Here is a 13,761-nt window from a genome sequence, read left to right as displayed (position 1 = left end):
ATAATCAGACATCACTGTGTAGATGTGTGCCAGCACTTGGAAGTTCATGACTGCTTGTAGATAAATGTGCGGGATAATAGATAATCTTGGTTCTCCAAATGTGTCTAAGTGAGGACAATGTTTGCTTGGGTGCAGCCACTGTGAGCGAGCACACGATGCTGCTGGAAGGAACAGCCAATCGCCCTCCCCCTGCCAGCGCCTCCTCCGGGCCTGTCACCGGTGCTGAGATCATGAGGAAGTTGTCCAAGACTCACACTCACAGCGATTCTGTGCTGAAAATCAAGGTGAGTGCACAGGGCTGGGCACCGGGGCAAAGGGGGTTGTAGCTGGCCTGTTCAGGAGCAGTTCTGTAGCTGCAGATGAATAGGTGCATGCAAAAAGTAACTCTAGCACATGGAAGGTGTGCTCTTGACCTTACAAAATGGATGCTCTGGCAGTTGGTCTATATTCTTCATCTGTTCTTTGTTGTCTTTCTTGCCAATTAACTTCATGTGCATCATTTAAGGATGTGCCCTAACCTTTGCAGCCTTTGATCTTTTATTTATGGCAGCGGAACCAAGGATTTAACTGTCATGGTACAAAATCGAAGACTGGCAAAGCTTTCCAGTAACTTGAAGTAAAATTATTGTGTTCCAACCTTACATTCAGACCAAATGTTGCTTTGTTTTTGCGGTGTACACAGTACTTCAATCACTTCTTTGTTTTGTGCTCGCAGGGCATCCATCCATATCATTCCCTGAGTTACACCAGTGGAGATACAGCTACAGATTCACCAGTGCACGTTGGCCGCTCTGGAATGGGAGTCAGGGAAAGCCCAAGGAAGGAAAGTCTGCTCAGCTATCTCACTGGGAGCTTTCCTAGCCTGCACAATCTCTTGGAAGGGACTCCTCAAAGAAGTTCAACTGCAGTTAAAAGTAGTTCTTTAACAAGAACAGGTAGGATGTAGCATAAAAAAGTGTGATGTAGCATGAACAGGTACGATGTAGCATAATTTTCGAGTCTTTTTGAATGAATGAGGAAATAACCATTTTGTATTTTTTTTTCTTAACCTTGTGAGTAGCTCAAAAAGAGAGCTGAAACTAATATTTCAGTAATGTAGTTTGCATATGATAAGTTGAAGACTTTTAGAAACGGTTTATGAAAATGTTTATTTTCAATGAATGTTTTAGAAGCTTGAAGTATTGAAGTGTTTATGCTCTGTGTTATTTTCCAGAGTGTATTGTTATCAGTTTTTCTTTATATGTAAATTGCATACTGTATTTGATACTGTGTTTTCTCTAAAACCTCTCTCCTTTGCTGTCAGGGACTGAAATATTGTTCAGAAAAAAAGGTATTTTGGTTTCTTGACTCCTTTGTAATTAATGGTAGAGATGAGCAAATGCAAACGCAAAGCCATGTGTAGTGCAACATCCATTAGTGCCACATGTAACTTCTGTGGTAGCACCCATAGTGCTCTTTGACACAATTGAGTGGAATGAACCTTGAGAATTAGGTTTATTTTTATAGTTTATAGTGAAATTGTGCCGTGTTCCTTGTTTTTGCTGACTTGGATGCAAGAAATGCTGACATTTCTGCTTTACCTGCACAGGAAACACTGTGGCCACAGACATGTTGTCTGAGCACCCTTTGCTGTCTGAGCCCTCCTCTGTGAGTTTCTATAACTGGATGTCCAATGCCGTGGGCAACAGGGGAAGCGTCGTGCAGGAAAGTCCAGCCACCAAGTCTGGGCACAACAGCCTTCCAACAGGTATTGCTAATTTGCAGCTGAGTTCCAGGTGGTTCTGGGTTGGCTGTGCCTGTCTTGGCCACTTTCTGACTGAAATTATTTGAGGGAGTGATTTCTGGTCAACAGGACTTAATTGGTTCAAAGTATTACTCGTGGGACTTCACAGCAACCTGGAAAATTAAAAGATGGGATTTAAGCAAAACTGTTGTTTTCTTTTGCCTCACCCTGCCTCCGAAAATGTAGCTTTTTCTTGCATTTGGAGATGTCAGTGTAGCTGCCAAAGCCATGTTTAGCTGCCAAAACTTAAGCCATAAAATCATCTTCTGTTGCTGAGTTCCTTGGTTTTGTTGGCCATTTTTGATCTAATTTGCATATGCTTATTTTGTTGATTTGTGCATTGGAATCCTTGCTCTTTCTCAGTTCAATTTTGAGACTAAACACGTGTTTTGAATGTAACTTAGGAATGGGTTAACTGGTGTAAGGGAATTAAGAAAAAATACATTTCTCAAAGTCATAGGTGTATTAAGCCTATGTAACCAGATGTGGCAATTTATTGCAGCTCATTTATTTTTCTTCTTGGCCTGTCATCATTCAGACTTTTCAATGTGTGTCTTAATTTTCTTTTTCACTAACACTACACTGGAATTATTTTTTCTGTTAACACTCCTTCAACTGTAGCTATATTAATCTTAGGCAATAAGAAGTTGTTTTAGTTTGGTTTTAATATTGAACCAACAGTCTGATCCTACAAAAATGATCGTGCTGTACATATTGCTGAGCTATTGTGGTTCCTTTGTAAACTTTCTCTGCAGAAAGACTCTTTGTGAATTTAATTTGGACAACCTCTACCTGTTCCAGCAATATCAGGCTGTTTCTTTATCCTGAATGCCACCTTTGTGAGGTTACAGACCTCGCTGTGGCCTGTTTATCTGTGTAAATAATTGTGCTGAATTAATCGAGTCAGTGGTGGTAAGGTTTGCTGTGGTGTTAGTGTTCCATGGGTATTTATTTTCCAGGTGTGGCACCCAATCTTCCTACTATCCCCTCTGCTTCAGACTTCAACACAGTTCTGTCCAGCGACCAGAACACCCTGGATGGCACCCACTCGCAGCACAGCACCAGCCAGGACGACATTGCAGGAGTAGAAGAGGGCAACCAGGGCTTTCCTGCTGTCCAGCTGGCAGATGCACAGGTAACTGGGGCTGCACATCGCCAAATGGTGAGCAGGAGTGTGGAGATTATCAAGGCCTTCTGTAACTAAATGGGTGGGTTTTGTTTTGTAGGTTGTTTTCAAACCTCTGCTAAGTTACACAGGGATTCAGTCGCAGGATGCGATGCCCCTGTGCTACAGGATGTACTTCGGAGAGTACCTCTCTTTCTCAGGAACTCTGGACTGCCTCAGAGCAGATATTGTTGATTCAGACACAGCAAAGGAGAGGAAAAGCAAGCGAGCCCGAAGGTATGATGAGAGATTTAAAAATATGTGTCTTGGCTGAAGAACAGAAATTCAGCTTTTCATGTGGTGACAGATTTCCAAAGCACTTTCATAGGATAAGGAGCAGCCCTTTATTCTTCTAATCTTTCAGTCTGTCTTCCTGTTAAAAATATTTTTTTAATCTTCCTATGGAATGGTTTGGGAATTCTAACTGTTTGAATCTCAGCTGCTTTTGAAAATTGGAGGTTGGGGAAGGGGGGAGAGCTGGTGGGAATAATAGTGGGGGGGAATTTCAGTGGCTCTGAAATGGTGTTTAATAATTAATCCTGTAATAACGATGTGAATTCTTGTGAAAATGCTGAATCTTCCCCCAGACCAATTTTGGGCAAAGCTTTAGCATGTAATGGAAGAATTGCGTGCCAAGCTAGGTTTCATAAAACTGGATGATTTCTGTGTTTGTAGCACACAGTATGAAACTGTGGAAGTTCATTTCATTATATTTAGAACTGTGGTAAAAAGGTGATATCCTAAGGGAAATAAAAGGCTGGGTTCAGTAAATTAGATGTAAGCTGTGTAAAAAACATATTTGACTCTCACTCTCATAAAAAGGAGCACAGTAGTAACTTGTACCTTTCCTTTCCTTAGGCAAGGAGCTGTCAATCTTCCTCCTTTGGAATTCAAACCAGCTTTGATGTTGGAGACTTTCAGCATTAGCGCTGTGGTGATGGAGAAATCCATGTGCACCCCTCACAACTCCACCAACGCCCTTTCCTTCCACGACTTGAACAAGCGCTATTACAACACCTTCCACTGCAACTTCACCATTTCCTGCCAGTCCATCAGCCAGCACGTGGACATGGCCCTGGTGCGCCTCATCCACCAGTTCAGCACCATGATCGACGACATCAAGGCCACGCAGACGGACATCAAACTGAGCAGGTACACGGCTGGCTCGGCCTCCCCGACCCCCACCTTCAAAACCCGCAAGCACCGGGACTTCCGCTCCTCGGATTTCAGCCGCAGCTCCCGGGGCAGCCTCAACGGGGGCACCAGGGTGAACAACACCAAGAACAAGAGAACCAACAACGACAACAACAAGAAGGAGTCTCGCAACAAGAATTCCCTGGGGAGGTCGGAGCGAAGGACGTCCAAAGTGTCCAGGAAAGGCTCCAAAGATGTGGTTGACCACGTGACGATCCATATGGATGACTCCGACTCCATTACCGTGTCGGAACAGAGCGAGCCCTCTGCGGAGTGCTGGCAAAATATGTATAAGCTCCTGAACTTCTATTCACTCATTTCTGATCCAACTGGCATCTTAGAAAAGTCTTCTGAAACCTTTGGGCCAACAGGTAAAGTGGTTCATGAGCCCAAATAACCGAGTGTGTGTGCTTTGGCTTAAATGGTCCTTTCTAGAGCTTGCTCATGAGGTGTTTTTTGTCAGTTGCCCACCCCACCTAACTTGGATTAGAGGGGCAAGTGATGAGGACAGAGGTGAGCTTTTGATTAGTTCACCAAGATGATGTTCAAAAGGAAAGCTTTAACTTTTCTCACTAATTGGATAGTGTGGATTGAGTTCATTCCTCCTGAAGTGCTGTTTTGTGTTCAAGGGGTACTGGAAATAATGGATATTATCATTCTGTGAAAATATGCCAAGCATGTACATAAGCCATTCTGAGGGAGTTAATTTCCGCCTTGAGAAGGACTGACAGTAAAAAAAAAAAAAAATCTGTGAACCTTGCTGTGAGAGAAGGAAAGGTGAAATAGTGGTTTTGGTCAAGTCCCACAAAGATTACAAGTGTTTGGGCCATATTTTCACCTAAAACTTTGAGATCTGGTGTCATTATTGCTATTTCCATTGTATTTCAACACAGCAGAGTAAGTCTGAGAGCTGACTTAGCATGATTCTCTTTGTTGCTGAACTTAGGTTGCTGTAAATATGCAGGGGATGGTATAGCTGCTCTATTGCCATATTTTCCTCAGACTTCTTTTATCTAAAGAACAAAAAACTTTTGAGGAAGTGTCAGATTGTATTGAACAGATACCAGTGTCTTTGATGCACAGAATATCATATGCACAGTTACAATACCTGCATAATATGTAAATTTTCTTACATTGTTTTTAGCCTCTTGAATGTTGAAAAGGAAAACTTGTTCATACTAAACAGAATTATAAGAACCTTGGCCTGTGGAATGATCAAAAAATTAACAGGACAATTGGAAACTGTCAGGGCATTTTTCTGGTATAACAATGAAATCAGGTCATTACAAATATTTATATAAGGTTCATAAGAGCATATCTATGAATAACAATGAAACCACATCACTCATTATTTTCTTCATTATGTCTTGGATTCAGTTCAATTGCAATGGCATTGGGGTGGAGTGAGCGAGGCACAGATAGTTTTCCTGAAGAGTTTTCTTGACATGAAAGATACGTAATCCTCAGTTTGAAATACAAACGTAAATGGGATATGCTGAGGATTTATTACAAATGAAGCATTAAAGAGCTGCTGGTGTTTCTGTAGGTGTCCGCAGCCCCACGGAGCCTGCCTGCAGGGTGGTGTTTGAGAACGAGCAGGACAACGGGCGGAAGCGCAGCCTGGTGACCTCGGAGCCGCAGCACGTGACCCTCATCGTCTTTGGGATAGGGATGGTGAACAGAACCCACCTGGAGGCTGACATCGGCGGCCTCACCATGGAATCCGAGCTGAAGAGGATCCACGGCAGCTTCACCCTGAAAGAGAAAATGAAAGGTGGGATGAGCTAAAAGCATTCTCTGTAATTCAAATCCCTGGCAGCTTTACATGTGCATGTGCAGTACATGTGTGTGTAATATAATAATCTTCAACAAGTGCTTTTAAAAATTATTATTAGCATGCTGAAGGATTATAAAAGGATTCTGCAAGCTTTTCAGCAAGTGCCATGGAGGAAATTCTCTTGGAAGACTATCACTAATTTTCAAAAGCTTTCCTCTTGTCACATTTTATAGTTGGCATCACTTATTGTGACTGCTAAAGCTGTAATTTTTCAGTTATTTTCTTGCTGCAGTATTTTTAAAAGCAGTAAGCACACCTGAAATATTGTACTGACTGAAATGCTGTTAAATATTTTTGTTTTTCCTAAAGATGTGCTACACCAAAAGATGACTGAGACATGTGCCACTGCTCACATAGGAGGTGTCAATATTGTACTGCTGGAGGGAATTACCCCGAATATCCAGTAAGTAGGAAGTCTAATAGAAGTGGTATGAGTTGTATTCTTTCTCTTATGCTTCTAATTGCTTTTTGAAACTTGTAGGTTCAAACCATATGAGATTTGTAGGGAGTAGTTAATCTACTGATGCTGATTTTTCCTGTTTAGGAGCTATAGTGTTTCTTTAATAGATATATTTTTCAACTGTCATGATGCATCATTCTTTGTTCTCTCTTGTTAGTTTTACAGTTCCAATGTCCCTTCTCCAGCTTTTATGTAATTGACACAACGTGGCAGGGGAGGGGAGGAGAACCACTTCCTGTGCATGAACATCCTGAATCACTTGCTCAGCATCCACATTGTTCTGGCTTTTTTATTTCTGCCAGGTTCACATACTCAAAAAGCCCATGCCTTATTTTAATTTGTTCTCGGCTGCATCTCTTTCTGTTTGAGTTGCAGAATGAACTGAACCACAATTCTTTGTAGCACAGATCACCCTCACACAATTTGGGTGTTAGCTGGGTAACCCTCAGTATGTGTACCAGTCTTAGAACATGACTCTTGTAGAAAAGAGCTTAACAATGTCACTTGAGTTCCTCTCTCCTTTTAATTCTTGGGTAGTTTGGAGGATGCTACATAGAAATGAAAACCTACAGAATTTTATAATTTCCCCAGCTAAATTGCTTGCAGTGGATTTATTGCAGAGCGATAAATAAAAGTTCCAATCTGGCAGTCATGAAGGGTTTCTGGAGGTGACCAGAGCTCTTCATGTTTGTTTTACATATAGGGAGGGTACAAAAGGGAAGGGGGGAAATAATGATGAGTCTTAAAAACAAGATCAGAGAACAAACATGAGCAAAACCAAAACCTTCACCTTGGTAATTTTAAAAATAAGTGTCATATTGTGGGTTACAAATAATTAACTGACTAATTTTGCATGACTGTTTATTCTTTATTTGCTTTGTTTTTGTTTTTCTTGCTTTCTCTTCAATCTTCATCTGTAGACTGGAGGATTTTCCTACATCTCCTACAAGCACAGCCAAACAAGAGTTTCTGTATGTCATATTATTATGTTTAATAGTCTTGCAATTAACTCTGTGTTGTGTAGATAATGTCTGCTTTCCTTCTGTGTGTCATTGTCGAGGCAGATGTTGCTTGAATACATCTTGGTTCACCATCCAGTATTACCCAGATAAGCTTTTCTTAATGAAGCCTGCTAAGTATCTGCCTCAAAAAAGCTGTTGTCGATGTTAGCAATACAGTTTTAGGGGCTGCTATTGCACTGCACTCCCTACTGTAATGTTAGAATGGTTTTAGTGACCCTGAAGTTCTTTAGATCCGCTCCTGTACTTATTTTAGTGAGCTGAAATACTGTTGATAAATGTAAGGGAACGCAGAGGTGAGATGTGCTTTGGAACTGCTGTGCTTGGAGTGATAGTTGTGGTGTCATCGTGAACAGGACTGTTCCTTTAGTTCTCTGTGTGCTGGTTTAACTCCCAGGCGTGCTGAAGATCTCTGTGAGTGTGGGTGCAGGTCTCCTCTCTGTGTCTGTTCATTCAGTGTTGTGGTAATGCAGGATTAACTTTAAAATGTCCTCATAGCTCCACGGCTGTAGGAGAGGTGATGGACTGAAAAACTGCAAGTGATGTAGGGAAAATACTGGGATTTGTGTTCCTTTTTGTCTGGTAGCAGCATTAAACCAGTGCATCACTGAGTTGTTGAATTGGCTGCCTTATGATGTGGCCAACAGAAGTAGAAATGAATAAAAGGATTGGATAAATCCATGTTGGATAGGTCTGGTGGTGAGTCATGAACATGATAGAGCCTCTGGCTTAGAAAGTAAATTTCTTATGGCTGGAATTGAGGGAAGGATCCCTTTAGCTGCAGCCTGAGTTTTCAGCTGACTCACTGCAGTAGTTCCAGTGTGTTATGGGCCTTCTGCTGATTCCCCCACCCCCCCCCCCCCCACATACTTATTACAACATTCCCAAAAATCTGTTGAGTCTGTTGAGTACTGGCCTTGTAGTCGGTTCTGTAGTGGGACAACTTTTTGTCACAAATTTGTCTGGGGAGTGATCATTTATGGTATTGGTGTGAGAATATAAAATTCTTTCTGGAAGCATTACTGGTATAGAATTTAAATAATGATTAATTATTTTAATCAGATGTGTTACAGGCATATCACTGTAGGTCAGCAAACTGCAGATCTTTAATAATAAATGGATAGCCAGACAGTTGTTCCACATTTCATTCCTGTCATGGAAGTAAGTTTTTTGTAGGCAAGCAGGAGTGAAATTAATTTGTTGCATGAAATACGGAGAAAAGCACAGTTAATTTTGCTGAGTTTTTTTTTTTTCTCCTGCAACAGCTATACTGGTGTAATATATTTTTAATTAAGGAAATGTTTAAAATGGTTTGAATGCAGTAGTATTTTGTGTTAAAGATGGAGATGGAAGTGTGTTCTTGATTGGCTTCACAACAGTTGAGTCAGAATGGTAGCAGGAAGAGAGTGGGAAATGAGCAAACATCAAGAAAAATAAGGATGTTTTTCTTTTAAAGTGGTGGATTAAAGCAATTCTGGCTTTTTCTTAAGCAATGTTTATTTGTATAATCTTTTTCTGAAAATTGTTGTGAACTGTTTCCTCCTTCATCACGTATTTTGAAATCATTTTTACTTGACAGTCTGCCCTAAAATATTAATTCTGAACTGTTTTAGGTCACTTGCATCTCTTGCATAGCTGGGAAAATCTGAGAGTGTTCCTTGAACTTCAGTCAATTAATTTGCTGTTGATAGGCCAGTAGTTGCCTTACAGTGCTGTGTATTTCTTGATTATAAGCAGAAGGGGGATGTCTTTTTTTGTTTTGGTTTGTATTTCTACATCTGGGTTGCTTTGGGCTTGATAATATTTTAACACAAGAATAAGAAGAAACATTATTTAGAGAGTGGAGTTCATAGAATGTTGTGTCTTCCACCATGAGACCAAACAATTTAAATATGATACAGTTGTCTATAAACAATGTAAATATGATACAAAAAGTGTTTTAGCTATACCCCTTGAAATATAGTATTTGAGAAACTTGCATTGAATGTTTTTATGTATTTTATCTAGTCTATTTTATATAGTCTACTTTAGCCAGTTTTATAGTCTATTTTTCAGCCATTTTAGCTGATGTATTGCGTCTTGACAACTACATGTCCTTCTCTTTGAGGCTGTAATTCTGTGTTGGCTGCATAATATACTTCCATTGGGTAATCCTCCAGGAATTGACCATAGAAACATTCATGTGTTACTCCAATATATTTTAAATAGGATTTTAGTGAATTCTGCTCTGCCAAAATTTTGTTACGACATAAAAAACTGTCAGCTTAGTGCAGTTATATTTTTATCTTGTGTAACCATTGTGAACCATATCCTCCTCAAAATTAAAATCAAGTTTAGATGATGTATTTTGGAATAATATGTTTGAATTAAACAACAGTATTAATTCACAAATTCATCTATTACGTGCTGTGTATATACTGTTAAGTATTTCCTCCAATGACCTATTTGGATGCAAAACTCAGATTTGACTTTTTACCAAAAGGATGATTCAAAATTATTCCTGAACAGGAGTTGAAATGGAAGGCTCTTTATTTTTTTCCTGTGTGTGCAAATCTGTCTGTCTATGTGCAGCCTGGTGTGTATGCACTGAAATGACCTTACTTTAGGCAAGAATAGCAGTTTTGAACAGATATTTTTGCCATGCATGATGTGTAGTTCCCTTAAGTGTAGCATAGTTGTTTGTGGCATGTAGTGCATCTGTGTGTAAAGTGAAAGAAAAAGGGATGTGGGTGTAGCTGACAAACAGTATTACTTCAAAATTCAGCTAACATTTATAGACTCAGTTTAACCCACAACTGGAAGGGCGTGCAAATGACTGCCATTCCCTTTTGCTGTCAGAACTGTGGTGAAGTGCAGCATTGCCAAATCCCAGGCCCTGTACAGCGCCCAGAGGGGGCTGAAAACCAACAACGCGGCCGTGGTGAAGGTGGGCGCCATCAGCATCAACATCCCGCAGCACCCGGCCACGCTGCACAGCATGATGGTGCGCAGCTCCCACCAGCTCTCCAAGCAGATCTCCGACCTCATCCGGCAGCCTTCCACTGCGTGAGTGCTCCCAAAACCCTCCCCTTGCCAGGGCTTTGCCACCTCAGGTGAATGTGGCAGATTAACGGGAAGGGTTTCCCGCTCTTTGTCTTGGTCCACAGCCCCCAGCCAGCCAAAGAAGATGTGGCCACTCCTCTGCCCTCCGAGAAGACTCCGACGAGCATCAATCAAACGCCGGTTGAAACAAATGAGTTCCCACAGCTGCCAGAAGGCTTGGAAAAGAAGCCCATAGTGCTGAAGTTCAGTGCCATGATAGATGGGATTGCTATTGGAGCAGCCCTCCTGCCCTCCCTGAAGGCAGAGTACAAGATGGGAAGAATGAGGAGTCATGGAATGACAGGTGACAGTTCTCTGGAGCTTTAAAAATATCACTGCTTTTAGTTTGGCCTTCCTATAAGCATCCAAAAGCACTCAGTGTTTCTGTTGACTTACAGCTAGAGCTTTGAATCTTTGTTGCCATCAGCTGTGTTTTTTTTAACCTGGGCTTCAGCCAGGTGGGCCCATATAGAAAATTTTTACTGTGGTTGTTACACAGTTCCCAAAGGCAGAATGCAAGAGCACATGAAGACAAGTATACATTCATATATAGCATCCTCCCAGGAAGCTTCCCTCTAACTGCCAAAATCAGTTTATGATCCTTGATTAATTAAATTTTAATTTGTAATGCTACTTGAGAATAGTCCTGTAGGGCCTCAATAGTCACAAGGTTGTTTGTATGACTTCCCCCTTAGTCTCATTACTGTGGAGTCTTCATTTTCTTTAGAAACTGAAACAACCCTGAATCATGTGGGTGGATGCTTATAGTTCTTTTGGTCTGTGAAGTCCAGTAACATTTTAACCATTTAAATTTTTTTCTGTTGTTCCAAAACTGTTCTTAAATTTAAGGATAAATAAGAGATTCTTTTGCCAGTTCATACCTTTTCTTTCCCTGCCTTCATTTTACAGGTGCCCAAACCAGATTTAATTTTGAGCTTCCAAACCACAGACTGCGCTTCACTTCAAAAGTTTCTGCCACTGACATGTCAACCATTCCTCCTTCGGCCAGTCTCAACCTGCCTCCTGTCACCATGTCAGGGAAATATGTCATGGAAGAGCACGACACTTACTCTGACCAGATCTGGAGCATCGATGAGCTCCCTGCCAAGCAAGGCTACTACCTGCAGGGCAACTACCTGCGCTGTGTGGCTGAGGTAGGTCTCGAAGGCTGCAGGCATCTTTGATAACTTATTTCCCTTCTGTTACGATTCTGTCTGTGCATCTTCACATTTTTTAAACAATCTGCCTCCTCCAGAACTCTCAGGTTTACCGGTTGAATCCAAATAGTGAAAAACTGGAAGACTATTTTATTGCTTTATAGCTGGTTGTTTGGTTTTGTTTTTTTTTTTTGTGGTTAGACAGCTCCATAAGTGGAATAATGATATGGCGTAGAACCTTAACGATATAAAATGTTCTGCTCGACACAGAATGTTCTACTCTTAAGTTCTACTTGTGTGCCAATTTCCACAGTTAATTTTTCTAGAGAGAAAAGGGTTGCTGCTTAAAAGGAACACCTGCTGGGGAAAAGCAAGGCATTCCTACTAAATAATTTTTAGTCAGAAAAGTAGTCTGGCATGTTTGTGATTGAGAATTCTGATGTTTGCAGCTAAAAAAAAGCCAACCTAAAAATCCACTGTTTTTAAAACTAAGGTTTGTTCTCAAATGTTCTCTTTGTACAGGTTGGCTCCTTTGAACATAATCTCACGACTGACCTTTTAAACCATTTAGTATTTGTGCAAAAAGTGTTCATGAAGGAAGTAAATGAGGTCATACAGAAGGTTTCAGGTAAGTGGAATACTTAAAAGCTGCTTTAAATAAGATCCTCAAACTTTGTTTGATAGCAACACTGTGTAGCTCTCAGGATCAGCTCATTAATTTCACAGACACCCTCATTTCACCTCTAGCACTGCAAGCAGCAGCAGGAAGCAGAACTGGACTTTGAAATGATAACAGAGGCTCTGGAAATTATTCTAGGTCTATCATAAGCAGGACTTTTATTGGTAAATAGGATTGTTTGGCATTCTGGACATCAGCCTCTATGTCTCTCCATGGTGTAACCTTGGCTGGGTTACTTTGTGTATTCACTTCATTTGATTTGAACATTTTTTTGAGTTAGCCTAAAAGGCTAATTTTTAGTTTAGTAAGATTCATCAATAGCTGGAAACATCATGAGGAAAGGAAGAATAAAAAGTGGTAACTAAGTAAAAAGTGTGTCTGTGTGTACATCTACCTCCTTTCATGTCCCTCTGTGTGTGTGTGTATATATATATTCAGGTATACAAATGCAATAAAAGAATGGTGCAGGTCCACATGACGTGCCCTCGAGGCAGTTAGAAAATGCAGTGGAGAAAATGGAAAATGCCAAGTTCCCTGAAGGCTAACAAGAAACACCCTGATATTTGTTCCAGCCAAAATATATTAGTATTGGGTAGTAGGAAAATGCTTAGGGAAAGAGTAAATCTCCTGGCAGCTGTCATTATATTCTATCAGAACATTATTTTTTTGTGGAGGAACATACAGTGCTGAACCAGGAAACCTGTATTAGCTTTTACAACATTTCCCAGACCCCTGCATTTTTATGTGAGGAATTTATTACCAGTGCTGGTTCTCTGCTTTTCCAGACTGTAAATTTGTATTGCAAGTAGCAGCCTGATGGTTTTTGAAATGTGACTGTTGCCTTCCGTATTGGGGTAATTCAGCAGGGACGTGGTCAGGTCAGCAATCCGTGGGTCTGGATGCTCAGTGTGGAACAATGGGGACAGAAATTGGCTTGGTCCCTGTGGCTTAGAGCAAAGTAATTTTTTAAATGGCTTGAAAATACCCATTAGTGTGATGTGCTGCAGTATTGTTTCTATTTACTGTTAGCGTTGCGCTAAAGAATTGTTTGCATATTATCCTTAGATAAAAACTGTGTCAGTACCAATTACTGAAGGTGAAGTTGCACAGATTGAGAGCTAGTTAATGAACAGAGCAGTCCATAATAATTGCATCTGGAAATTGAAGGCAGTGTTGATTAAAAGAAAATTATCCGGATACAAAACGGAGTGATAAAAATTTATTGTTGTTTGGGGTTTTTTTTGAATCCATGATTCAACTGCTTGTCCTCACCATCAAATAACTGTAATTAGATCAATTGGCATATTTGGAGGGAATTAATGGTTTAGCCTTTTCCAGCAGCAAGCCCTTCCTATAAACTAAGTTGGAATGTAGATGAATATCAAG

At 40.6% G+C, this 13,761-nt stretch overlaps 1 protein-coding gene across 10 annotated transcripts in view; it reads left to right on the top strand.

Moving 5' to 3' along the window:
• The window catches only part of KIAA1109 (KIAA1109 ortholog), an 87,304-nt gene that overhangs the window by 50,676 nt on the left and 22,867 nt on the right, over nt 1-13,761 (top strand). For 8 of the 10 annotated variants that reach the window (XM_038134412.1, XM_038134410.1, XM_038134411.1 and 5 more), the window contains exons 41-53: nt 136-284; nt 716-935; nt 1,589-1,747; nt 2,743-2,918; nt 3,010-3,185; nt 3,807-4,513; nt 5,689-5,916; nt 6,289-6,382; nt 7,360-7,410; nt 10,297-10,503; nt 10,605-10,843; nt 11,449-11,693; nt 12,219-12,324. In XM_038134412.1, the coding sequence (XP_037990340.1) occupies nt 136-284; nt 716-935; nt 1,589-1,747; nt 2,743-2,918; nt 3,010-3,185; nt 3,807-4,513; nt 5,689-5,916; nt 6,289-6,382; nt 7,360-7,410; nt 10,297-10,503; nt 10,605-10,843; nt 11,449-11,693; nt 12,219-12,324 (2,757 nt within the window). The remainder of the gene's footprint in view (nt 1-135; nt 285-715; nt 936-1,588; nt 1,748-2,742; nt 2,919-3,009; nt 3,186-3,806; nt 4,514-5,688; nt 5,917-6,288; nt 6,383-7,359; nt 7,411-10,296; nt 10,504-10,604; nt 10,844-11,448; nt 11,694-12,218; nt 12,325-13,761) is intronic. The other 2 variants (XM_038134405.1, XM_038134406.1) reach the window with 2 other exon arrangements.

The sequence above is a fragment of the Motacilla alba genome, chromosome 4 (genome assembly GCF_015832195.1).
Source record: "Motacilla alba alba isolate MOTALB_02 chromosome 4, Motacilla_alba_V1.0_pri, whole genome shotgun sequence".
In the NCBI taxonomy this organism is placed as follows: domain Eukaryota; kingdom Metazoa; phylum Chordata; class Aves; order Passeriformes; family Motacillidae; genus Motacilla; species Motacilla alba.
The sequence above is the reverse complement of the archived record's forward strand: the minus strand, read 5'-3'. Positions and strand labels throughout refer to the sequence as shown.